This window comes from Tachysurus fulvidraco, chromosome 20, assembly GCF_022655615.1.
Source record: "Tachysurus fulvidraco isolate hzauxx_2018 chromosome 20, HZAU_PFXX_2.0, whole genome shotgun sequence".
Classification (NCBI taxonomy): Eukaryota; Metazoa; Chordata; class Actinopteri; order Siluriformes; family Bagridae; genus Tachysurus; species Tachysurus fulvidraco.
This window is the reverse complement of record NC_062537.1, coordinates 14,550,609-14,576,885: the sequence shown is the minus strand read 5'-3', so window position 1 is coordinate 14,576,885 and position 26,277 is coordinate 14,550,609. Positions and strand designations below refer to the sequence as shown.

The 26,277-nt window shown below is 37.1% G+C and overlaps 1 protein-coding gene across 2 annotated transcripts; it reads left to right on the top strand.

Moving 5' to 3' along the window:
- The first annotated feature begins 725 nt into the window (after positions 1–725).
- auh (AU RNA binding protein/enoyl-CoA hydratase) lies at positions 726–26,277 on the top strand. 2 transcript variants are annotated; one of them, XM_027141052.2, is made up of 10 exons: positions 734–1,002; positions 2,084–2,151; positions 2,238–2,325; positions 2,513–2,599; positions 5,112–5,204; positions 6,275–6,331; positions 20,866–21,053; positions 22,813–22,863; positions 25,076–25,123; positions 25,587–26,277. In XM_027141052.2, the coding sequence occupies exons 1-10, from the start codon at positions 789–791 to the stop codon at positions 25,662–25,664; spliced, it is 972 nt and encodes a 323-aa protein (XP_026996853.1). In that variant the 5' UTR covers positions 734–788; the 3' UTR covers positions 25,665–26,277. The 2 variants fall into 2 exon arrangements, 1 of the variants encoding a protein (XP_026996853.1); XR_007138779.1 differs by lacking the exons at positions 22,813–22,863; positions 25,076–25,123; positions 25,587–26,277 and adding an exon at positions 15,228–16,956 and having other exon boundaries at positions 726–1,002; positions 20,866–20,987.

Here is a 26,277-nt window from a genome sequence, read left to right as displayed (position 1 = left end):
GATCTACGAATTTTTTTTCACATTGCCAAAGAACACTGTAGAACGTCCATTGCCTAATTATATCATGAACTGGTTATGTTTCTCAAAGGATTTATTCAGGGTTTTACTCTAATTTGTTACCTGTCTATTATAATATGCATGTGTGCATATTATAATAGGATCAAAATGGTGTCTTACTCTCAAGGGCACATCTGTTGTCATTTTTTTCAGTATCCATCATATGGTAACGTAAGCGTAGTGTACAATTTTTATAACTTTTTATATTATTTAACGTACATAACTGAGTCTTTCCTGATAAAAGACACACAATAAGGTAGAAAAACTATCATTTTAGGTACTTCAGTGATAAGGAAAGGTACAGGTTAATACCCTTTTTTTCGAAGAGTGTAAAGGATTATATTACAACATATAAAAGTGTTCATGAAGCAATTTCCTGTGAATATTATATATAACTATAATATTCACAGGATGTTGCGTCATTAAGATAAACACATAAACAGAGGAAATTGAAATGACAAAATAAATGAATTACTGAGAATCAGAAACAGCAGTGTATTAAGTGCACTCACTATGTAACTATGTAATGCGTTAATATAAAGGTTATTACGCCCTAGGCAGTGCACTCGTCTCCCACAGTGGACGTGTTTGGGATAGTTCTCTGTTTTGGATGCGTCAAAGGAGGAGGAGGGGGGGTATCCACGCGAACTCGTGTCACGTGACTAGTAAACACGTCACTTATGGTTCAAAGTTGAAAGTCAATACACGCACGCACACTGCAACGAAGCGGTATGGCGCTTCTCGTGGGGTCTAGAGTCGTTTTTCAGACGTTCCGACCCCAAAGCTCGATGACTATTCACTCATTTTGCACGTTTCAAGATGTTATGCATCGTGCTGCAGCCGGAAGTGGTGGACGCGCGTGCCGGGTATCCAGTGGCGGCTTGCGGAAGTTTAGCTCCGATGCTAATGACCTGAGCGTTAGGTTTTTGGACGGAGATGACTCAGGTAGACGTCAAAACACGGTGTTAAGGGTGGAAACAAGGCGTTAAGGGTCGGTTAAATGTCGGTGCGTAAGGCAACAGACGAACCCGGTGCAGTTTTGAGCTTTAAAATGTGTAAATGTGCAAATGTGCGACAACCTTCAGGTTGTTATGGTGACGCATTGCCCATCTCATTGAGTGTCACTGGAGAGTTTGGTTGACCTGCTGTTTACTGTTCTCACAAGACATTTACTAAATCCTGAATAAATATACAAATAAACACAATAATACCAAATTGCTTACTAAAGATTTCCATTGAAGATGAACAATAATATGAAAAGTTTTGCTTTTAAGGCTTTACTCTTGCAAAGGTGTCTTTATGTTTGAGTGTCTTTATTCACGCGTCGATCCGTTCATTAAGGAACTGCTTTATCTTAGTGAGGGTTGCAGTGGATCCAGAGTCTGTCCCAGTTAACTGCAGGGTATCGTGAACACTCGTACACAACTTAGGTTGATTTTGTATAGCAAGTCCACTTATTGGCATGTTTTGGGACTGGAGAACCAGAGGAAACCCACAGGAACTTTGGGAGTAATCCAAACTCAGGAGCTGTGAGCGATGACCGCTCTACCTGCTGCACCATTGAGCTGCTACAGCGGTCATGCATGATCAGAATGCATGTAACCAAAACTCAGTTTAAATCTGAGAGCTGCCATGTTTGCTCGTGGTACCAGTGGTGCTTTACGTCTACTGACTCTAACTTTGGACCCTCTTCTACTGTTTCTATTAGCTATTTCTATCATGGTTTGTTCAACAAAGGGTTTTCCTATCAGAACAGTTCCAAGTGCTTTAACACCCTTTAGCCATAAAAAGAATTCCTTAGAATTCCTTTCTTGTTGTGTATGAAGGAGGAGAATCAGGATGCACCAAGTGAAAAAAAAAAATCTTATTAAGAAATAAATTTGCGAATAATAATTCTATTCTTAAAATAAAGTATCAGAGTTCATGAGTTGTCTTAGAAATGCTAAACTTTATAATACCCCAAAAGCTACGTGCCTTTGATTGCTTGAAACAATGATCGGATTTTGCTCACTCTTCTGTATTTTAGGGATCGTCGTCTTCGGCCTTAATCGAGCGAAAGCTAAAAATGCTATCAGTAAAAATTTTGTTAAGGAGGTAGGTCTATTATATGTTTACTTTTTGTATCACTTGTTGCTCTTGTTAGTCAATGAGATTGAATTGCATATGATGTGCTCCATTAGATGTCTGAAGCTGTTGAATCCGTGAAAAAGAACAATAAGGTGCGTTCTGTCATCTTGTGCAGCATGGTGCCTGGAGTCTTCTGTGCAGGTATTTTAATTTAGGTTTATTACAGTTTTTTTTTTGTTCAGGAATGGCACCTCATATTTATTTTCAGCTCTGATTAAAGGTTGACACTGTCGATTAGTTTAGTATAGTGCTTAGTTTTTTATTATTAGTGCGTTAACTGTAACTGTTCCAATGCTATTCTAATGGCTTCATGCTTTTCCTTGAACAGGCGCTGACTTGAAAGAACGAGCAAAAATGCATCAGAGTGAAGTTGGGCCTTTTGTCTCTAAAGCCAGGGCTCTTATTACAGAATTAGGTAAGTAAGTTATGCTGAAGTCACTGAGTACTGTTCCTTGATTGAATAATATATATTATGTCAATTTCCAACTGTTAACCATGTTAGTAAAGAGTTTTTGTGTTTACACATGTATAATGTTATTTTGCTATTTTTCATTTATCTACATGTGTGTTGGTTTGTGTAAACATAACTACCAAACAATATCTCCACCTGTACACTAGAAATATGTGTCATTTACAACCATAAAACCCACTTTTATTGAACAATAAAATACAAGGACCATTGATATGTGTGCTAGTGCAAAGCTGAGTAACTATTCTAAAGTTGATTTATTATCCAATCACATTACACCATGAATTGTTTTATTCTTATACCACACTAAATTAACAACATCAATGTTGTGAAACTTTCAGCTTGACCTTTGACTGATATCAAGCAAAAAAAAAGGCCATACAATAACACCATATCAAAAATGATGTCCATTTATGTTAAGATATTATAATACCTGATACTATTTAGCTGTTGTTGCATAAAATGAATCAATTCAATCGCAGTTGTTAATTTAACAGTTTTCTGTTAAAATGAAATGATGTATGAGTTTTATTAGCATAACTTCTCACCTTTCAGTAAAACGGTTTGATGATTTAAAACAATGCAGGGTTACAGTCTTGCTAGTGTAAAATATTCACTTTTACTGACTCTTTTATGATATGCCTATGAAGGCCCAGAGGTTGTCTATTATGGCAATAAGTAATGCTTGTATCTCGATGTGAGTTTTTAAAAAAAACTAAAAATCAATTGTTTTGCTTTCACATTTTTCCATTTGTTTGTTTACCATGAACGTAGTTTATATTCAGCAACATTGTAAGAGCACTTTCCTGTCTTGGTACAGGAAACACTTGGTAAGTGTTTAATGTGGGAATAATCTAGAGGCAGTTTGTCTCCAGTTTTATTTATTTATTTATTTATTTATTTATTTGCTTACTTACTTAATTACTTACTTACTTACTTACTTACTTACTTACTTACTTACTTACTTACTTATTTATTTATTTCAATATAAGATTCTCAAAATATCTGCTTCTGCTTTAAATTCCTACAACATTCCCGTAATAGCTCAATCAGACCATGCACAAAAAGAGCTTAACTTCAAAGCTATGTTACATTACTATTAATCTAAGCAAGGTCAAGTAGAATCATGTTTAATTGCATCACTTGACATCCTGTGAAATTGGAAGGGGTGTACAGCACATTGCTTCAGTAAGACAAACTGTTTCATAGATCTATTATCCTAGAGTGATGAATGACAGACCGCTCAGATGTTGTGCAGATTTTATTTATTGCTCCAGGAAATGGCTTGGAAGCACATGTCTCTTTATTCTGCTCGTTAGGAGACATCTGCCAGAGTGTGGACCAGGTGTAGCTCTTCTTTACCTGCCAACAGTCATAAACGTGTTCATGGCTTCATGAGAACTATATTTTATATATGCTTTCGGGAGGATCATAGCTGCGGAGGTTATTTTATATTTTACCTCGGAAACAAGTACAATAAACAGTGATGGGATGGTGTGATTATTTTCTGATAAGAATATATAGCAGTGTACAACTGTGTAGTTGTACAGTTACTCATACTTATTATTTATTTATTTGTTTATTTTATAGTTTAATGTTGTAATTTGTCTGCTTGTTAGTTCCTGTTATCACTTAAAATATAGCAGCTCTTTTTCTGTCTTTCTTGATGTAAACAAATGATTGCAGCTGGTCATTTTACAGAGAAACCACAGATAATGAATTAAAAAAAAAAGTATTGACACAGGAGATTCCTTTCATATAATGTGAAATAAATTTATCGCAGCAAATTTTCCCAGATATAACCCATGTAACCCATTTGTCTAGAGTTTCCACTGTACAGTTAACTGTATAAGGTGTCACAATAGAAATAATAAAGATTTATAGTAAAGAGCTGATTAAAAATGAATCAACACCTTTTGACCAGACAGGATTGAGCATTCAACAAACAGCATTGTAGTGTGATCTGCTCTATTAAATGCTGAATGAACTGTGGAGGATTAGCTAACCTTTATTTTATCCTCAGTTAGAGTATTATTAAGTTGCCCGGGTTTGAGAGGCTTTTGCTAAAGTAGATTAAATTTAAACAGTGGTTTTTGATATCAACATAGAGTTAAAAAAAAAGATAAACAGAATTATATCAATATTGAGAGTGAAATTTATAATCCCTAGCTGAACTACACAACAGGGTTTCCATGCTACGGTATCATAACGACTGTGTAATAACTCTAGTATGAAAGTGAGCTGAATTGTCATTTTGTCTGTTTACCAATCTGGACTTTAAGTAGTGTTTTGCTTTCTTACTCCTTAGACAGTTGTGTACTAATATTGGCTTAAATGTCAGCCGTAGGAATTGTGAGAGTGCACCGAATAACTACCATGCCATTCTGCCTAGTGTAGTATTACATTTCTAATACAATAACTCTAATGCTATAAATAATACTCCTCCGTCTGGGTTTAGGTAATCTCCCCATGCCGACAATTGCAGCTATAGATGGAGCAGCGCTGGGAGGAGGACTTGAGATGGCTCTGGCCTGTGATATAAGAATAGCAGGTAATACACATCCACTGATGATTGAATATAAAAGCATTATTGACGATTGTGAGTATATTTCCAAGTAGAGCAACACAGAGATTTCCACACAGAGCAGAGCAACTTTACACCTTATATTCTCTCATCCTTCTGAAGATTACATACAGACAAGGTGACAAACTGAAGGAAAAACCTGGGGCTGTATTGCCATAGATGGCATTTATTTTTGATGATGGGTGTAGTCTCTTTCTAGATGGTCCTGTTACTGTGCACAGGGTACGAGGGCTTACCGAATGGTTTGATGAGGATGAAAATAATGTAAGTTATACGCTGTAGCTGTCACAGTCAGCCGAACTCAAGCAAATTGAGCAATCATGGGAGATTTTAAAATGACGTGTTAGATAGTGCTCTCCATCAACATCATGCAAACACAGACAGGGAATATCTTTTGTATGAATGGTGATCATTGTACAGCTTATACGTTGTATGTTGGTCGTGTAGAATCTGTGTCAGGATGGTGTGTGATGGTGTTGCTGGTGGTAGCCTAACACCTTAAGACACATTTTGTTGGTTTTGCTTTTAATTTGTCATCCGTCTGTGTGTTAGAATCCAAAATAGCACAGATAGTAAAGGTGCCACTTTAGCTTTCCGTGTGAGTAAGTGTGTGTGTGTGTGTGTTTGTGTGTGTGAGAGAGTGAGTTAACACCCACATATTGCACTGACAGTGAGCAGATGTCTTGCTTTCTCATCTCACACACCCAAGTTTGGGCTTGGAAATGTGCTTATGATGCCTTAGCACATATCCCACTTAACAGAAATTACACCATATGTGTTCACACTCATCAGTGATGCTCCTTAAAGCACATGTTAATTTCTTTAGTGTTATAAATATATCTATTTTAGAGTTCATTCTTGTTATCACCAGCGTATTGCTATTTCTAAATCATCCTGGGCAGAATTAAATTTCACATAATATACTATGTCTATGAATAATTTTTGGAGAGGCCAAATATGGGATTATGGAGGTGCTGAATATATATGGAGGAAATTATAATGTCATCATACTTTTTTCTTTTTCAATTTCTGTGTAGCTACTTCTGCTAAAATGGGACTGGTTGAAACAAAACTAGCCATCATTCCAGGTGCAGGTAAGAAGCTTGTGTTTCAGTATTTAATTATTTTTTACAAATTAAGTCAATGAAAGTGTTCAAGTCAAGTAAATATTTGGCTTTTGGTATGTATTGTATTATAAACTGTCATGCATCAAAATGGAAAAATAATGTTTTTTTTTTATTAGGCATGGTTTATGTATTGAACAGGGCTTTACATAATGAAAATACAGGTCAAGAGCTTCAGTTAATGTTCACAGCAAACATACGATAGGGGGGAAATGTGATCACAGTAACTTTTGACAGTAACATGTATTTTGGATCGAGTCAGGCTTTTTCCCAGTCATCCTGCTGTCCAGTTTTGTGAACTTGTGCTCCCAATATCTGTTCTTTACAAACAGCTACTCCCCTCTGCTGTTCTGCTGCTTATGCTAGGTTGAATTTGTTGTGCATTCTGAGAGGTGATTTTCTGCAGACCATGTTTGCAGTGAGTGATTATTTGAGTTACACTATGAGGTTTTTTTTACACCTGGTCACTTCATGCGTTTTTTGTGATCGGATAGCTACACCAGGTGTACTGTAAATGCCCTCCGAAACGTTTTCGAGACGGATATAAATCCAATCATTCAAACCATTTCAGGAGGTGGTCTGGGACGCATTTCAGGTGAAACTGGACAGGTGTAAATGAATGTGGTTGTTCAAGCCACATACATCAGGCTATACTCCTCCTAAACGGAAGTGCGTCACTCGCTGGTGATCTTTCACCCAGGTGTCTTGTGCGTTCTTAAAATGCACTGCTGCTTCCAGCAAAAACGCAGCAAACTTTAAATGCTGTTTTTTGTAGCATAACCATCATAAGTTTTTTCGTCTTCTTTTTGATTGCATTCTGAAAACCGCACACACCAAAGCATGTTCCATTTCAGTTACCCCGGAAATGAGGCAAAATATATTTGCATATTGGGCGGGAGTAGAAAGATCGGATTGATATCCGATTCGCCGAGACGCATTTATGTGGACTAATGTAAATGGAACAGTTTTAACAAATCAGATAGTTATCAGATCAGAGAAAACACATGAAGTGACCAGGTGTAAAAAGGCCCTATATGGTCAAAAGTATGTAGACAACAAAACAATCAAACCTACATGTTCTTTTTAAACATCCTGTTCCAGATTTAGTTTCCCCTTTGGCTGTTTTATTGTATTATTGCACTTATTGTGCACGCTTTCCAACAGATATTGAAATGCATCTATGGGGATTTCCCATTCTGTCACAAATACATTAGTGATGTCATACACTGATATAAGGTGAGAAGGCCTGGCATGCAGTCAGTAGGCAAGTGTCTGTCCAATTTTCACTGTTCTATTATCCTCAGCATGTAAAAATTAAGTTTAAAAGAACTTTGAGCCGTTGTACAAGTTTTCATCCAATGAACAACGTACAGTGATGTCATCCTAAAAAACACCCAAGTAATTTCTTTTTGCTTTATCAAAGGTGTTTCCATTCATATAAATCCTGTCCACTTTTTGTGGCTCCTTTGTAAACTATGGACTGTTTTGCATTGAAATCTCAGGAGATCAGTAGTTTTTAAATTTCTCCACCCAGCACCAGGCATGGTCAAAGTCACTGAGATTGATTCCATTCGTATGTGGGTTAAGACGATTAACTACATGACTGTGTACAGGTGTAACTAGTGTAGCCGTTAATAGTGGTGGCTAATGTGTGGTTAATATAACATAGTGGTTAGTGTTTATTTATATAAAATGTAGTGTATCATTTTTCTATGTTACTGGAAACAGAATGCTAAAATAGATCGTATTAACCTGCAGAGTCCCTTCACGAAAATGATCTTCGTTCCACAGTCTGTGTGTAACATCGCTGTCATTGTTTGCTGAACTGTCAGAAGTTTACAACAGCAAACCAAACACTGGTACCACAAGGTCATGGTGGGTTTGGAGGGAATGGGTCAGTCAATGTCTGCTGCTAAGCATTATCTAAGGAATTTTTTAATAAAACAAGATTACTGCTTCTGTCACCTCATTCCAAAAATAAAAATATAACAAGCCAACAGACAGAGAGCTATCTGTTACTGGCATCAAGACTAGGAAAAGAGGACAAAGAAAACAAAAATTATTCACAGCCACATGTTGCGCGGTCATAATTATGAGGTGTGATTTACTCCTTTTGTGCTTAGGGTCCCTGAGAACACACTCTTGTAACGCGATTACATGGAGATGACATTCAACAGTATGAGACTTTTAATGGATTTAGGCTGAACATGGGACCCCTGCCTTGTGTTTATTAGAGTGAAAAGGCCAGTGATCCTCAGAGGCTGCTTTCTAGAGTGATGATGTTAATGTCAGGGAAGGTGTCATGTTTTAATTAGGCTTATGGCGATACACGTTCCATTGAAGTGGGTTCCGTCTAAATGTAGATCCAGGTGCCCTTTGTTTTTCTATGTGTTTCGCCTGGGGGATCAGGCTTGTGACATTTCAGCTCTAACTTTTTGCAAACACTCCCCCAGGGCATTTATATTAAGTGGTGCCATAATATATAGCATTTTCCAAGAACAGGTTGATGTAGCATTTTAATTATTCATCCTGAAAAAAGCTTGGAAGCACTGTGGAATTTAACCCTAGAGAGCTTCATTCGTTTTCTTCATTCATTCGACTTCCTTTAGCACTTCCTGGTAGTGGTGACAGCAGGCTGAATAGATCAGCCCAGACATTTCTATCCCTGGCTATAGATTCCAGATCCTTCTGGGAAATCCCCAGACATTCTCTAGCCAACTGTGAGATATAATCCCTCCAGCAGGTCCTTCCTCCTTTTTAGCCACCTGCACAGTCAATGTTTTTCTTTAAGTTGCTTCCCACAGCTTGTGACCATAGGTGAGGATATGACCTTGTTTTTTTTCTTTCACAGTTTGATCATTTTGAAATCTTACCCACTAATGTGCTAACATCAATGGACACTGAAGTGTAGCATCTCCAAGACATGTGAAGCCAGATTATCAAACTTCTTCTCATGCATCTTCACAGATCTGAACAGCACTAACTACACCATTATTTCTCCCATCCAGCCAATTTTGCTTTCTTTGTCTCTTCGCCACTCTGTAGCATCTTTAGGCTTCAAGCGCTCGATCACTTAATGATAAGGTGATCACGTTTCCATCGTGACACTCGAGAGCTTTAGTTTAACTCTCTCTTTCTCTGTTGCCATGAAACAGCTAATTCCTCCAGAGCTAAACTTGTGATCTTGTATACACACTCACTAAATATACATCAGAACATAGATCTAGTTGCTATGGGTTGCACTAGACACACTGAAATATTGCTGTCCATTTTTAGTTCACAAGCAAAGCCAGTGAAGCCGCCCATTGCCCCACAGTTTCTCTCTTGGATGTAACTGGGTCACCAGGGACTTGGCACAGCTTCAGCCTTTTGCATCTTATTCAACATGCTCTGGCTCTCTCGAAATAGAGCGAGACCAAGATATTAGCAGAAAACCTTTTTCCTTTGACAGATGAGCAGTTTTGTTCTCTGGAATGAATTTGTTCACTGACCTGTTATTAAGCGCAATCCTCTGAAAGAGAAAACTGCCAAGCATCATTTCTCTCTTTTCTGTCCTTCTTCTCTTTTGTTCATTTCTGTCTTCTCCTTGACCTCATCCCACAGCTGTTACTAACCAGAGAAGGGTCTTGTCTCCCACCAACAACCAGTAGGCCTTTTTGCCACCTATTTACTGCTGCTGGATTTTCCTCTCAGCAAGAAAAGTCTCAGTAAAGTTCCATTTAGACTCATATGAGTGATCTAATAAGTTGAGTTAATAAAAGAATTCAGTCATTGCTTTTCCTACCAAGGGCAAAGAATTACATTGCTCACTTCCCGCTAATGCAATCCTGGCTTCACTGGATACTTATCAGCTTTGTTTGAGTATAAGTCTAGAGTCGCGTATCTTGAATGACGTTTTTGTTGGAAAATGTGCCCTAATGCCCTAGTTTCATACCCGGAAACAGTTTGAGAGTGTGTGTGTGTGTGTTACTGTGAATAGAAAGTGTTTTAATCACAGTATATTCTTTTTACAAAGTGGTCTAAAGTGTAATACTTTGGATAATAAGGTGCTAGAGCATTTTCAGTGTTGTTATTTCTTTAGAGTTGGAAGTCTTGAATGAGCTATACAAGGTGTGTGTGTGTCTGATGCCTCAAGATATATTTGAAATAGTTTGTGCATTCTCAAAGCTGTTTTAAATTGTTTTATATTTGTTAAAAAAAAAAAGACTTCACCAATTATGGACCTTGGTATAAAAATCCCTAGTATTGAAACTAACTAAATAATAGCATGCAGCTTTAACAGATACCTGAATGCGGTATACTTGTGGTTTATTTAGCAAAGAATGATCAAGTTTTCCCTTAAACATGTTCCACCTGCTGGTTCCAACTGACACTCTGTGCAGTGATGCAAACAACCAATTGCAGACAGAGGAAGGTTGGAGAACAAAGGACAAGGTGGTTAGTTATGTTTGGAAAATTGCGCACACTGTGGTGAACAAACTGAAACTACTGTCTCTGTCTTGTGCAAAAAAAAGCCATATTTGTGTTATGTCTTTTTACTTTTCTTTTTTTTTTTTTTTAACACCAACTCATTAACAAAAAAGTCCTGTACCGTGATACGCATTTAATGAGAACACCATTAAAAGGAATTTATTATTAGCTTCCGAAGTACACTTATGACTGAGCAGCTTGTCGTAATGTTTCCATTGCCCGGTGTGGTATTTTGTCTAGTGTGGGTATATCTGTTAGCAATTGAGGGCCTTCATGACTTTAACATGGTGTCACTGCTGCTCTTTCAACATCTTGCCAACACAAGCCTCTTTCCCAGAAGATTGGCATTCATACTAAGGTCTAAGAATGGCTGGCATGATGAGAGTAGGTTCAGACCATGGGCTTGGCCATCATTTGCTAGCATGCCAGGAGCTGATGAGTTTGTACAGGCACATGGGGCATGTACATTGCAATCTAGAATTAATATTATATATAAAAGAATATCACATATAACAAGAAACATTTTGTGATCTCTTTTCTGGAAAGAATGACAACAGCAAATCTGTTATTTGGCATGATGCACTTCGTCTATTCATCCTTGCAACACTCCTTTATATACTTAGGTTTGTACAGGTGGACTTCCATCTTCAAATCAAACTGCTGGCTTACAGGGAAGGGTATTGCAAAACTATAATTCTTAACCATTTTTGTGTTCATTGGGAAGTATGTTTGGATCAACTCGTTTAAAGCTTCATCCATGGCTAATAATCTATCTATTATCTAAGTCTGAACCTTCTTGCAGAGGCAGCAAGGATTCTTCTTTTTGGGGAGATGGGTCCTAAATCCGAAAAGCACCACAGATTCACCTGCATATTTTACAGTAGATAACATCCTTTTTCTTGGTCTTAACTGATCACAACAACACACAATTTCTATTACAGATTATCTCACAATACGCTTTTCTTACAATGCTGTTTAACAGTCGAATAAGATACTATAAAACTGATTACGCTCTCTTCACCATCCTCCTCACTGTTTGGGAAATTTGTAACTGTATCAGATTCAAGAAACATCTTGTTATGGCCTTGATTTTGTCTGTTTTTTTTATATCCATTACCTGATTTGTGCGTGTCAACAAGCATCAGACTCTTTTGTCTTTTTTTAAAAAACCTCTCTCTGCTATAGTAATGGGTGATTTTATTTGAGAGAAATCCGTATTTATAAACTCCAGCTGCATGTTTAATGGCAACAACAGAGTTGCAGTAAGAAGAGAGCAAATAAAAAATATCTTTTTTCATGAATGACAACTTGTTTGACTTGTGTAAATATATTCCTGGTGGATAAATAGTATTAAATCCTACAGTGTTTATGAGCATATGTTCCAGTGAATCAGCCTCAGGATGTATCTATTTACATAGAATTTAAGTTTTGTAAATATAATTCTGGAAAATAAATCTGTTTATTTGCCCTTTTTTGAGAGTAAATACTATTATTTAAAAAAATAGTAGTCGTTCAAATAAATTTGTTTCAATTGTACCAAATATCAACTTTTATTAGCACTATTTTAAATTTGTGCTTTTTTTTTTGTTTGTTTGTTTGTTTTTAGAAGGGTGCCATTACTTCTGGAAGATATTGTATGTGCTGTAGTGGAGATGAGGTTATTTCTTGATTTTTCTTTTTATAAAATTTTTAAATAACAATGTCGAAAGGCTAATACTAGAGAATGGTGGTCTTCTAGTGAAGATATGACTTGTTTTTTATGGACCATAAACAGAGTTTTATTGTCATTACCATATAAGCAATTGCCAGAGTACGTCATGTTCTACTATTTCCTTGTCGGCATTGGTTAGGTGCTCTAGGTTCTTTTTCTTTTTCAAACTCGCTCCCCACCTTCCTCTGACCTTGAATATAGTAACCAAGAAGCATTTCTTTGAATGAGACTAATTATACTTTAGTTTTTATCAATATACTCGGAGCAGCATAATCCGTGTCTGGATTAAAAAAAATAGAGATAAAGATTTAGATAAATGATTGCAAAATTCATTCTTCAGGTTTTCTTAAATAAAAAACAAGGGTGTCCAAGCCGCTCTCTGCTTGGGAAAGACTGCCTTCCCGATAGTCGTCCATCTGGTGTATTTTGAAATGTTATTTCTGCTACCCAGTGCTTTCGATGAACTGACTCACACACTTCTGAGGAATAGTGTGCAAGTTCTGAGTTGTTGGAGCTGATAAGATAATGTATGTGAAACTGCAAATGTGAACCCATTTCCTCATCTGTGCTTTGTGTACAGTAGCTGAACAGATAGCTGCATTAATCAGTGATTCTCGCTAGCTCTCTCTCTCGCTCTCTCTCTCTCTCTCTCTCTCTCTCTCTCTCTCTCTCTCTCTTTCTAAAGTCTAATGCCGTATCAGAATGTGCAAGACCTCTATTTGCAAACCCACTCTCTGAGTTCTGAACGAATTCCTTGTTATCCGTGTGACTAGGAGGGAAATAGAAATGTTCCTTTATTAGGCTTTAAATATTTCTGTGGTCACACTTCTGCAATCGCACACGGATTCGTGGAAATGAAACTCTCTTATTTTTGAGATGATGATATTTATAATACTCAGTCAGTTTATAACTGTTCAGACTGAAGTCTTAGCTTGTTGGGTAGCCAATGGGGAAACCTCTGAGCATTTGTCTTAATTGAATTTTTATATATAATCTTTAACACCACAAATCCTATAATGATTTAAATTCACCTGGTCAGTGAGTGCACTTCCGATGACACATATTCATGGACTTTCTGGCTTTCTGTTGTTTCAGTGTAGTTTCATGATGACCTTCCCTTGTAGGTGAGTAATAGACAATGCATATCCATTATTTCTGGTGTGCTTTTCTGGCCACAGGCTACAGGATCATCAGGATTTTTGTACCTCATTGTATATGTAGTTTCAGGTTATAGTCTTTGTATAGTTAGAGGACTGGAAAAAACTTAGTTTTATTCAAGATTTTAAAAGTACAGATTCAGAATAAAGTCTTTGGGTGTGAGTGGAAGCTCAGTGGTTAAGGCATTGGCCTACCGATTTTAATGTTGTGAGTTTAAATGAGTTAACGTCTGGTTCTCCAAGTCGCCACTGCCGAACCTTGGTACAAAGCCCTTAACCCCTTAACTGCAAGTATAAATGAAAAAAATGTAAGTTGCTCTGGTTAAGGGCATCTGCCAAATGCTGTAAATGTGTGGTTATATGGAAAGGTTTTTGTTTGGCTGCCATTTCAGTCTGTGAATGCAGGCAGTTTTAGTCACATTTAGGCGGTTTTCACACCGTATAATTATGAGTTTGATGTTTAAATTCATGGGAAACGTGGCACAGTTCCAGTGCAAATGAACTCAAACCATGAAAACTGTGCTCTGTTTCAGACTAAGCTGCCAGTGTGAAAACCTCTTTCCTGACATAACTTACCAGACTCACCAGTGAAGTTTTATGTCTGACTTGTAAGACTGCAGGTAAAATGCTATATATTATGGCACCACTTAATACAAATTCCCTGGGGAAGTGTTCACTCACAGGAAGAGCTGAAATGTCACAAGCCTTTTCCTCCAGGCAAAACACAAAGAAAAACAAAGGGCACCTGAATCTACATTTAGACGGAACCCACTTCAATTGACACAAGTCATATCTCACACTCAGCTTAAATATTCTAAGGAAAACAGCGATAGTACTTTTTTGTTTAGTGACCAAACTCATTTTCTCTTGCTTAGTCACACTGAGCCAGCAGATTATGAGATTGCTAGGGCACATTAGTTCATTTATAAAGAACTGAGTCAAGCTTTTCCACATAATTGAGGTAAACATTTAAAGATTGTACACTGATTTGTCACAGAAACATGACACCAATCCACTGACCTACTTCTTGTTTCTTCCAACACCACTGGTCATCTGGCCCAGATCCTCAGCAGGGCTACAAACAGTGGCTCACAAAAAGTTTGTTTTTTTCTCTTTCAGTAGGTAGCCTTTTCTTAAAGGATACTCTCGTCCTGAACATAATACCAGCTGTTACAAACTGCAGCTGACCGGAAAGAACTAGGTAGTTTTATTTTAAGCCTAAGGGAACGCTAGACCTTTGACTTTACCTCACAACATGGCAATTAAGGCAATACTTGGCTATTAAGCAGTTTTAAATTTAGTCACAATCTGACGGGTGAAAACTAATAATAGGTATCGACTCTTTCTTAGTACGCTTCAGCTAGTAGCTCCGTTCTTTCCAGGAATAGGACCTCAGAACTCATAACCAGTATGATATTCAATCTGCATGGACTGCCATTTTAAGATCTACACTGAATACAAAATCCTGCTTATGGTGTTTTAAAGCTCTGAAAGGTTTAACAGTAGGTGTCTTACTGATCTCCTACAGCAGTATACTCCATCCTGAGGATCTCAAGCAGCCCTACTGTTAGTCCCAATGATCACTCAACTCAGCAAGTGGAAGACGTTTTTCATACATTATTCCCTTCCCAATCTGGAATATTGTTCCAGAGAAACCTTTTTATTTTTATTTTTTATTTAAATAAACATAGACCTACATAAACATACTTGATTGGTCACTCTTTTTACTTAAGGGTTGTTTTATTCATATAAAATTAATGAAATGAAATATAGAAAATTTTGTTTTGAAACATTACTAGCCGTCACATAAGTCTGAGAACCCGAGAAATGCTGCATTCATGTTGCCTAAAAATAAAAAAATTGAAGATAAAAATTTCCCTGTTCATCTCCATCTGCTTCACCAACACTGTATAAAAAAAAAAAAATCATGTTTGGTATTTAAAATCCTCTCATGTAGTCTTCAATCCTTCTGGACCATTTTGGGTACCAGCCTTCTAGATTTTCCAGATTATTTCATTCTTTTGTGTTTATGTCAGAAATTTGGATTTGAGGTGGAGTCCATAACAATAACCTGGAGACCAGCAGACGTTTTAAGAAAAAAAGGTTGAAAGTTTAATGCCACCCTGCATAAAATTGCAAAACCCCTCAGCAGCTTAATCAAAAGGTAGTTTGGCTCTGATCTGCCATCTAATAAATGTTGCTTCGAAATCTTCTGGATATACATAAGGTACGCAGACTGTAGAATACAAACACTGCTGACATGCACACAAAATCATCTGCACATCAGATCATATTGCACCATCTCTGAGTGTGGATTCTTTATATAATGTCATAACACTTCCTACACATGTCACTGACATCATTAAATATTCAAATGATACAGTAGTGCTACAGTGGCCAGGGCTTAGGGTTGTGAAAGAATTCATAATGTTCAAAAGTTGTTTTTTGACTTTATGTTTTTATTAATAATAATAATAATAATAATAAGAAGAAGAAGAATCGTTATTATTATTATTATTATTAGTAGTAGTAGTAGTAATATCTCCATCAAGTCTTGTAGGTTTTTATGTATTCTTATATACATTAATCTTGCTCCATTAAAAAACCATCATCAAAATTTCTGGCACAAAATGTAACACGGCTTATTGAACATAAAACTTAACAAGAAAATGTAATTAATAAATTGGACAAATTGACTGAATACTGCAAACAGGAGGTTTAGTTACAGAAGGCTAGAAGAAGGAAAGAAAACACTGGTTAAAGGAAGCCCAAAAATAGATCTGCAGTATGTGGTTGGGTAGCGATGACAACGTATTTAAAGTAGGCTGATTTCATGTGACACAGCATAAAAACACTGTTTAACTTTGCTTTTCTGCTGTCAATGTGCTAAGTGGTGGGAGAAAATCTTAAATGAACTCCAGCACTGTTTCTGATGTTTAATGTGCCATTGAGTATTTTATATTCTCCCATAAAGATGGTATGATACAACTACGGAACATTACTTTAAGGAACGGTTGACCATTTTCCCCAAATCATCTTAACATCTGTGACAAGCAGTCATCCATCACGGCAGCTTTCATCAAGTTAAATGTGCTCGGAGGAGCTCGTATGCCAGAGACCATGAAGATCGATTACATCATTCACAATCTGACATGCTCTGCGTAGCTAATATAGGAGCCGGTCATACGGAAGAGTTTGTCTTTCAAGTTAATATATCGTGTGGATTTTCATTTAAAACTAGGGAAAAAAGTCTGTGGGTAAGTTTAACTTTGCTAAACATGTTTATTTTGTACGGAAGCCTCGCTTGTATTTGTTTTACACAGCATATTTCCCAGTTCAAAAAACATAGCTGTAATAACAGACTGATGGTCTCATGACCACCTTAGCAAAAAAAATTGAATTTGAGTTTAAAAAAAACAAACAAAAAAAAAACCTCTTTATTTGTATTAATGTTGATATTTCTACTTATTTATTCAGTTTTTTTTTTTCAGTAATTTTTTTAATGCAACTGAGCATTAAGGGCCTTTCTCAGGGGCCCAACTGTGGCAGCTTGGTGGACCTGGGATCGAACTCGAAACCTTCCGATTGGTAGCCAAACATCTTAACCACTTGGCTACCACTTGCCCATAGTCAATGATTTAATGATGAAATATATCGGTGAACATACAGTACATCAATAAACTGATAGATGATGTAAACTCTGTGCTGTTTATTTTTTAAAGTGCTGTGGAGTTAAGGATGCTCTGAGAGATTCTTGTGTAGTAAGGAATGAGTGAAGTGAAATCCAGGCATTTTGTAATCAGAGGCATGTTTAGTGTGTGTGTGTACAGACAGTATGACATCACCTGTTCGTAAAGAGGAATGTGGAGCCGTATGCTCTCATGCTCTGTTCAGACTAGTGCCTTTTGATTTTTTTTATTTAACACAAGGTCTTAAAACATCTCCATAGACGTCCTGACAACATTTATTTACACGCCTGAGTGCAGAGCATTAAAAGGTTAAGGTTTATGCCAGTGAGTGAAGTTCAGTTGCAGGAGCTGTCCTTCTTCAGAAGTGGCAGAACTACACAGCTGACATGTTCTGAGGTGACACTCTCCTTTATTCTTGGTTGCCTTTGAACAGTTCTGGGAACGCAGTGTGTTTATAATTGTCTTGCTGACTAGGCCATACAGACAATTTCCAAACAGCTCAAGGCAAAGCTCCAGATCAACCTCCCTGACGGTATATCATGCTTTCTCAAACATGTCGGGACGGCAAGCTTAAACTTTTTTTTTTTTTTACGATGAATTTAAAAAAAATAAATAAATCCCTTCCCAAATACATGCTGTAACTAGGATGGGCCCATTTTTCATGTTGGCTTTGACTGGGCTGTGATGCAAGGTTTTCCTCGAATCTCTTGCAAAATCTCTGCCATGTTAAGAAACAGCTGTTGGTTACACAACATTGCGTAAGGACACAAGTTCATTTGCTGGAACTTGTTAGATATCTTTGTACGTGTGGCTAAAAAGACTCCACTGTTCATAGATGACTTCTTTGGATTTGGCCAATGACATTAATAGATGAATCATGTTTGTTGTTTTTTTAGCCACAAAAAAAAACAACTTCCATGTCTGTAAAATTCACTTCTGGACCTTCCTGTTTTTTTTGAGTGTATGTTACAGCTTGTTTTTCCACAAATGTCTGGGAAACATCCAGTGCAGTCATCAGATTTCTTAAAAAAAAAAAAAAAAAGTTTGGCAAACACAATAGTCAGTCAATCTGTTTGTCAGCGAAGCGAGATGTGGCCAGATGTGCATGATTTAGTTTAATTTATCATCAAGGCACTAAGCAGGAACTTAAGGTTCGTCTGTAGTGTGGTGAAAGTTGAAGGTTGCTTCATCACTGAGCGTTTATGCAACACATATCTGCATCTTCAAATGTAAACATTTTCCCCTCCTGAACTTGGGTGAGAGTTGTGCAAGCCTGTCAAAAGACCTGAGGTCAACTTGTGATGATGTGGCCTCTGGTGCTGCTGAAGTTCTCTGCAATGACACAGAAAGTGCAGTATGTCATGGTACAGTGATTACTGTTTACAGGAAAATATATTTTGCTTCAATTTTTGCCTTATGATGATTTATTACAGCATTCTTGCTAATAAGGAATATTGAGCAGGTTTTAAATTAAAGGACTTGTTAATTTTCCACTCACAGATTGTAATGGGACTCTAAATTAGAGCACTTGTTTGGTGAAGGAGCTTAATTAGTGGAAGTTACTGTAAGCCTAGATTTGTCATACAGTCGATATAAGAAAGTGCTAATGGTGTGTGTGTGTGTGTGTGTGTGTGTGTGTGTGTGTGTGTGTGTGTGTGTGTGTGTGTGTGTGTGTAATATATGCATGCTCAAATAAGCATATTTACAGAAAAGCACCTTGGAATGTACAACATATTAAACCTTAAACAGCAGAAGACCACATCAAGTTCCACATCTTTAAGCATAGAACAAGGATCTGAAGTTATCTTGGGCACAGTCTCAGTGAATCTGGCTCATTTAAGGCTGGACAGGAGTGAAACCCAATGTGGTGTGTTGTTGATGTTGCTCATCTAAGATTTGAAGAAGAAGAAGCCTTTATTTTGCCACATAATCATTGCAGCACAGTGGAATATGGAATTTCCTCATATATTTTCTTTAGCTTTGGAAGTTGGGAGGTGTTGCAGTTAAAGTGGACTATAACTATATACACACAGCTTTCATTGTACTTTCTTTAGAAATTTCAATTTCTCACTCATATTTGAACTAATTGCATTTAGCACTATTGTTATAGTTTCAATGAACATGTTTCAGCTGCAGAGTTTCATAATTACATTGCGAAGATCTGCTATTTCTGTAAGCTGCTGATGTCAGTGTTGATTGCATTATGTTAAAAAAAAAAAAACTTGTGCAATGTAAAAATGCGTATGACTGTCTAAAAATGAAATCTAATCAATCTTTCAAGACGTACGAAACAAAAGCAGACAGTGTGTGCAGCCAGAGAGGAATGCTGTGCTTAAAATGAACTGTCCGAGTCATAAAAAGCAGTTGTCAATTCATTTAACAACTCTAAGGTTAGGTTAGTATGCAAAATGTCAATAAAATAAAAAGTCAAATATATTCACATTGTACTAGATTTGTCAGGGTTTTTTTGAAGATTGATCTCCTGGGAGTTTAGGATGTGTAATATACTTTATAGTCATGTACACTGCTATCTAAACATTTTGGCAAATTATCTAGTGAATTTAACACCAATAATTATGAGCAATGTGTATTAATTATACCTGATTGGTTCTAATGCTGATTAAACAAAGTTTAATTACATAAATTAATGATTTATGCCTCTGTGGTATCATACATGACTGGTAAGTTTTAAGCTGAAAGGTAAAAAAAATGAAGTGTTTGTGATACAAAAATGATTGAACGTATTGTAACTGGGTTCTGTAGGTGAGAAAAATGTAGTGAACCAATTTTATATATACATTATTCGGGATAATTCTACTCACAAGCACTTGCAATTGGTAACACTGATTGGCAAGGGGAAAGAGTCCTGTCATCTTACTCAGCAGACACAGACAATGTGAGGCAAATGCTTTTCTACTGTGCCCCTCATCAGCCTATTTTCATTATATTCTTAAAATATATCTCTAGTGTGAATATAAAACTTTCCTGCACTTGAAGGAGTCCATAATGCTAGAGACCTGTCATCACGTACCATAAAATCCTGACTTTTCCACGTTGTCAATAAACAAGGGAGTGTCTCATCTGGAATTCCTCCTGTCATGTTTACTGGGTATTTCTCGAGTCTAGAAAACAAGAACCCATCTCATCCTTGAGGTTGATATGATCTTAATAATCCAACTCGGGGAGGTGCAGGGGGATTTAAGTTTCACTGTGCTAATGCATTGACGTAATGGAGCCGACTCAGTGAATATGTATGTCAGCAAGACACTGCGGCTTTCACTTATCCCAGAAGTTGAGAGCTTTCTCAAGAGTGTCCACTTGCTTTCTGAAAGGTCACACAGTATATTTTTATTGTGTCTGACAGTCTCTTGTTTATTATTGGAACTTTGTGTTAGTGTAGGATTCTCTCAAATGTCCAAATTTTTTTCAAATACCGTGACTGAATCTTTGTGTGTTTGTGTGTGTGCGCATGCATAGGGGGAACCCAGCGTCTCCCACGGTCTATAGGAGTGTCTTTGGCTAAGGAGCTGATCTTTGCTGCACGGGTGATTGATGGTGCTGAGGCAAAGACTCTGGGGCTTGTTAACCATGCCGTGGAGCAAAACAAGAGCGGTGATGCAGCTTACCTGAGAGCTCTGGAGCTTGCCCAAGAGTTCAACCAACAGGTACGGCACACCTCGTGTCAGTTCTTGATGGACATATGGCTGCACAATTTGCACACTAAGGACAAAAGGCTATCTCTCCCAACCCCCCCCCCCCCCCAAATAAAATAAAAAAATCTTAGAAGGCAAAATAAAAAACTCATTTAGAGAGGATATAAAAAGTAAAATAACAAATGAAGCCAAAATAAATCATTTCAGATCATCACAAACAACAGAATTCAGGTGAAAAGCAAATCGATATCTTTTAGGGGAAAAAGGGAGCAAAAGTGTGCACTATTACGTAATACGTTTGAGAAAGCCTTTCTGGGCAAGAAGCTGCAAACTTCTTGATTTGGCAATTTTATTCCACTTTACCTCGCAAAAATGTTCCAGATGTGTCAGATTATAATCCCCTGTGCACACTTTTCTACCTGTTATTCCACAAGTTATCGATCATCCATTCTGAAGCTGTTCTTTTGTTGATTTGGATTTGTGCTGTGGGCTGTTCCAATGCTAGAAGGTAAGATGTTTCAGCTGTCTACTTGAGGGCTAAAAGCTCTGCATTGTTGAGGTGTTTGACTGATCGGGAAGCTCACAATTTCAAATCCTAGGTCCACCAAGCTGGGCCCCTGAGCAAGGCCCTTAACCCTCAGATGCTCAGTTGTTTAAAAATGAGATACAAATGTAAGTTGCCCTGGATGTGGGTGTCAAGCTTTCTTGATTTTGAACATATCTTTTGAAATGATTAAACTTCTTCCTTGGTCAGACCATAACACATTTTGCCACATGGTTTGGGGTAACTGCATGTATGGTTTTTGCAGAATTTAGGTATGTTTGAATGTTTGTTTTTTTTCTGTGAGAAGGTAGATAACTTGCTCCTTCATTCTTGCTGTAGGTGACATGGCAGCCTCCCTAAAAAAAAGTCTAAATTTTGTCTTATTTTGGAAGGACATCCTGTTCTTGTAATGTCACTGTGGAGCTCCAATTTTACTCCACATTTTGAACATGACCTTCACATTGTTCCATGGTACATCTAATGTTTTGGAGATTTTCTTTTTGTACTCATCCTACCATTCAACTATTAGATCCCATATACATGCTTTGTGAGACCATGGCTTTAGTAGTCTGATGAAACTAAAAATGATGTCAAGAAAATTCTACAAAGACAGCTGCTATTTAGTGTGTCTTCGTCAGAATCATCAAAAACTAAATTGTTGAAAAGCATCTGATGGAAACTTTTGACCCGAGTTCAAACATGATTGGTGAATTCTGAGCCCCATTATAGTCACATGCCCCATTATAAAAAGACAATTTTGTTTGTTTGTTTTCTAGATGATTTTTTTCCCTTGCTATATAACATTAAAGATTGGAACAGGACTAGAATTATTTGTGCATACTTTTTACTGTACATCTAATGTTTTTTGGTCATATACATGGGCGTTACTGAGTACTGCCAGAGTTGCTGTTACAGAAAATAACAACTGCTAGAAAATAAAACTTCTGGCCAATCATAATTTAATAGCACTGTAGTACAAGAGGAAAAAAAAGCAACCACGGTTCCTACAATGACCATGACTACAATTGTGGTTATATTTGGAAAGGCAAATAATTTAGAATGAAATGAACAAAACCTAGGTTTGGGATTCATTTGAAATCGTTTGAGATCTTTTTCGTAATACTTATCACTGCGTCAGAACCAACATGGTGGGATGTGAAATGAATTAATGGTCCGGAAGGGAAGCTGCATGCATTTTCTGATTACATTCTGTGCTTGTCCTTTTAGGGGCCGATTGCAGTCCGGATGGCCAAGCTGGCCATCAACCAGGGCATAGAGGTAAGATTGTACAGGTTGTTAAATCATATCTTTACTTGTGAATAGGAAACTTTATAAAATCCTAGTCTTTATTTCCTCTGGAAGCTTCTAATGGACTAGACAAGTGGTGTATTAAGCATTTTATGACATGATTAATGAAAAAGCCTCAAGCATAAGCTTTTACTATTTATCAGATCAAGGTCTTCTTTGTTGTGGTTAGAGGACTAAACCTGAGGTTCTTCTAACTCGCATGCTGATTGAGTTGTATGAATGTAGAGTTTCCTCAGTTGCAACACTACTACTGGGTTCAGCTGCTACACTAGATGCCAGTGAGAGTCTGCTCTATGACACCACCTTGAACCCAGGGGCCAATCTGTCAGCACCCTGGAGCCTTTAGGTCAAAGGAAGTCATTAATTAGACTGATGCCCTGACAAGTGTTGTCATTTTTGTCATTTTTCTCATAGCACCTATTTTTGAAACCCCATTAGGGAATTTGGCAACTGGGTTTAAATACAACAAATATTTTGGAAACTATGCAGCTGGTAATGCCTGCAATGCTGTAGATTGCAGTTGCAGTTTGGGATTTGGTGAAAAGCTGGACATGCATTATGGAGTTTAATGCTTATTGAACATTAATTGCATTATAACAATCCAGAAGCTTCTTTCGATGCATTACGTCTCAGACGCTCAAATATCATCATTATTTATAGCCCTCCATATATGAGGGTCAGATTGGAAAGCTCTTCCATTGTGAGTTACATTCCACGTATTATATAATGGAGATTTACTATAATAATTGAGGTTAAACGTTATTTTGTTTCTGTATACTGTACGTATACATGTGCATGGAGCATGTTTGTTCAGACCTTCTTGGGAACAGATTTAGTGTGTTCAGTATAGATTAAACAACTTCAGGACATGCTGTTATAGGAAAATAATCAACTGTCTTACTTGTACTTCTCTTACCCCTCAGTTATCTGCCAACACGCTCATTTTTTTCAGAATGGTATGATAAAGTAGAGAGTACTTTATTAATGAAGCACAATATTAACTGTACAATATATTCCAGGTTAGTAGGTTTAAAATCTTAATGTTACCACATGTAAGATGTGCAGTTGTGGTAATATCTGTGTACAAATGTACAGTAGCTATAATTAACATTAGAAGTAAATAACATGACTGTGTGTGAGAGAATGTACAATGAAATATCTAAAAATAAACAAATACAGTGTTGTAGTCCATCGTCACATGCGTCCACTTAGTTCTCCAGGATAGAATAGATTAAAGAATTTATTGTTTATGTTTAATGTTGTGGAACGTCTGCGAAACAACTTTCAGTTTTCATTTTCATTTTAACAGCTACAAAAAGTCATCCCATCAGCAGCCGCACATCCTCATATGAGGATGAGGTTCCGCTTTGAGTCTGGTTCCTCTCAAGGTTTCTTCCTTTACCATCTAAGGGAGTTTTTCCTCACCAAAGTCACCTGAGTCACCTCAGACATTTAAATATCTCTAATATTAATCTTACATTTTTGTATTGTATTAATCTTTATATTACTCTTTGTATTAACCTTTTGTTTTATGTCTATGTTCTGTAAAGCTGCTATGAGACAATGTCAATTGTTATAAGCACTATACAAATAACTTTTAATTGAATTGAATTATAAAAAAAATTTAAAAAAAACGTATTAGAATAGTGCAATAAAATAAGGCTCAGAATTTAGCCTTATGGTATAATGGTCTTTAACACTGATCCTGGCTATATGGAAGAAGCTGTCCTTAACAGTGAGGTTATTTGTCTAGTGGGGCTTTAGAGATATTTCTGGGATATTTCAGTAAAATGCCAAGATAACCTATAAAGGTCATTTTCCTGTCCATCCCTATTGTCACCAGGTAGACTTTACTATATAGCCTGCATGGCATATGAACAGGAAGTGTCCATGACATTTATTTTAAAGTCTTTTTTAGGGGGAAATATCAGTGCCCATTACAGAAAGTGAGACTGTTAACTGCTACTGTTTCTATAGTGACACTGTTTTATGTAAAAACGCTACAGTATATTGTTATACAAACCCTCCATGCGTGCTGACAAGCAGCCCCTTGTTGTTATGAACAACAGTGATAAACGTTGCACTGCCTTGTATTCTGTTGCATTGCAATGCTGCGTGTATTACTGGTTATTCGGCTTCAGCTTATTTACACTCCTCGTTTGTTTATTTTTCATCCCCTCAGGTGGATTTACCGACAGGTTTAGCCATTGAAGAGGCATGCTACGCTCAGGTATGCCGTCATTTCAAAACCACATGCTGTGAATATACAGAAAGTCAAACTTGCTAAGTCATGGGTCTGATAAGCACGCAATTTCTTTTCACAGCAGTAAAATATAGTTATGTTTTTACTTCACTTAGCAAAAACACAGCTATTTTGATTTTTTTAAAAAGCACACCCCTCAGTACATAGTCTAACTATTTAAATATTATGCAAACAAATGCCGCTTATTTATCGAGGACATGATCTAAAAATCTATACATATTCATGAATTATTACATGCACAGAATAGGTTGGATTAAAACCATCATTGTAATCAAATTGACATTATTTATAGACCTAGTTGGTTTTGTGTAAATATTCTCATTTTGTTCATGGTGAATTGTCCTTTTTTTTTTTTTTTTTTTTTTAAAGCACCCTTAACCACCCCTTAAGACAACCCTGACTTTTACTACACTGATATACCATCCTTTAGGTTATCCCAACAAAAGACAGACTCGAAGGCCTGGCAGCATTTAAAGAGAAGAGACCCCCTCGTTATAAAGGCGAGTAAATTTGGAGCAACGCCGATCCGCTGCCTTCCGGATTTCTTTTCACTGCTACTGACAGAAGTCGTAGAGAAAGCACTAGCTTGCTGCCCCGCGCCTGCCTGACAAAGCTCTTGGCCCTCTATCAGAAAAAGACCAGTGAACTCACTCACAAGGACTTGAGGATGATGGAGGGAGAGAAGGAGTGTCTGTCCACAACATGTCCCTCACCTATGAATAAAACCGCATGGCGTGTCTTTGTTCTGTTTTTTTTTTTTTTTTGGTTGATATCCGATTAACTCTTTTCGCCTTCCTTGGATTTCTGTCGTGAAACTGTATCCTTGTCTTTCGAAGCGTCTTTGAATGTTCAATCAAGTGTTTCAAAATTCAGGCCACCTCAACATAACAGATATATAGTTACTGTATAACTGCTTAAATGTCAATGGATATCTAATTCAACAGATGCAGTGCATTAACCAAGCCTGTTTGCTTTTCCACAAAGCATATGTTCTGTATTATAAGCATATGTTGTATATCTAACACTGTCACTAATCCATAGTAACTGACTTGAAGTGATTTTCTTTTGTAGGGAGAACAAATGCAATAAAACATTCTCAGTATGAAATCCTGTAAAAAGTA

What these genes read in the sequence shown, in the direction of transcription:
- auh (XM_027141052.2), top strand. Translation starts at nt 789, where the DNA reads ATGGCGCTTCTCGTGGGGTCTAGAGTCGTTTTTCAGACGTTCCGACCC. An exon ending in GTAAAAATTTTGTTAAGGAG is followed by an intron (nt 2,152 to 2,237) that starts GTAGGTCTATTA and finishes GTGCTCCATTAG; the next exon opens with ATGTCTGAAGCTGTTGAATC. An exon ending in CCATCAACCAGGGCATAGAG is followed by an intron (nt 22,864 to 25,075) that starts GTAAGATTGTAC and finishes TCATCCCCTCAG; the next exon opens with GTGGATTTACCGACAGGTTT.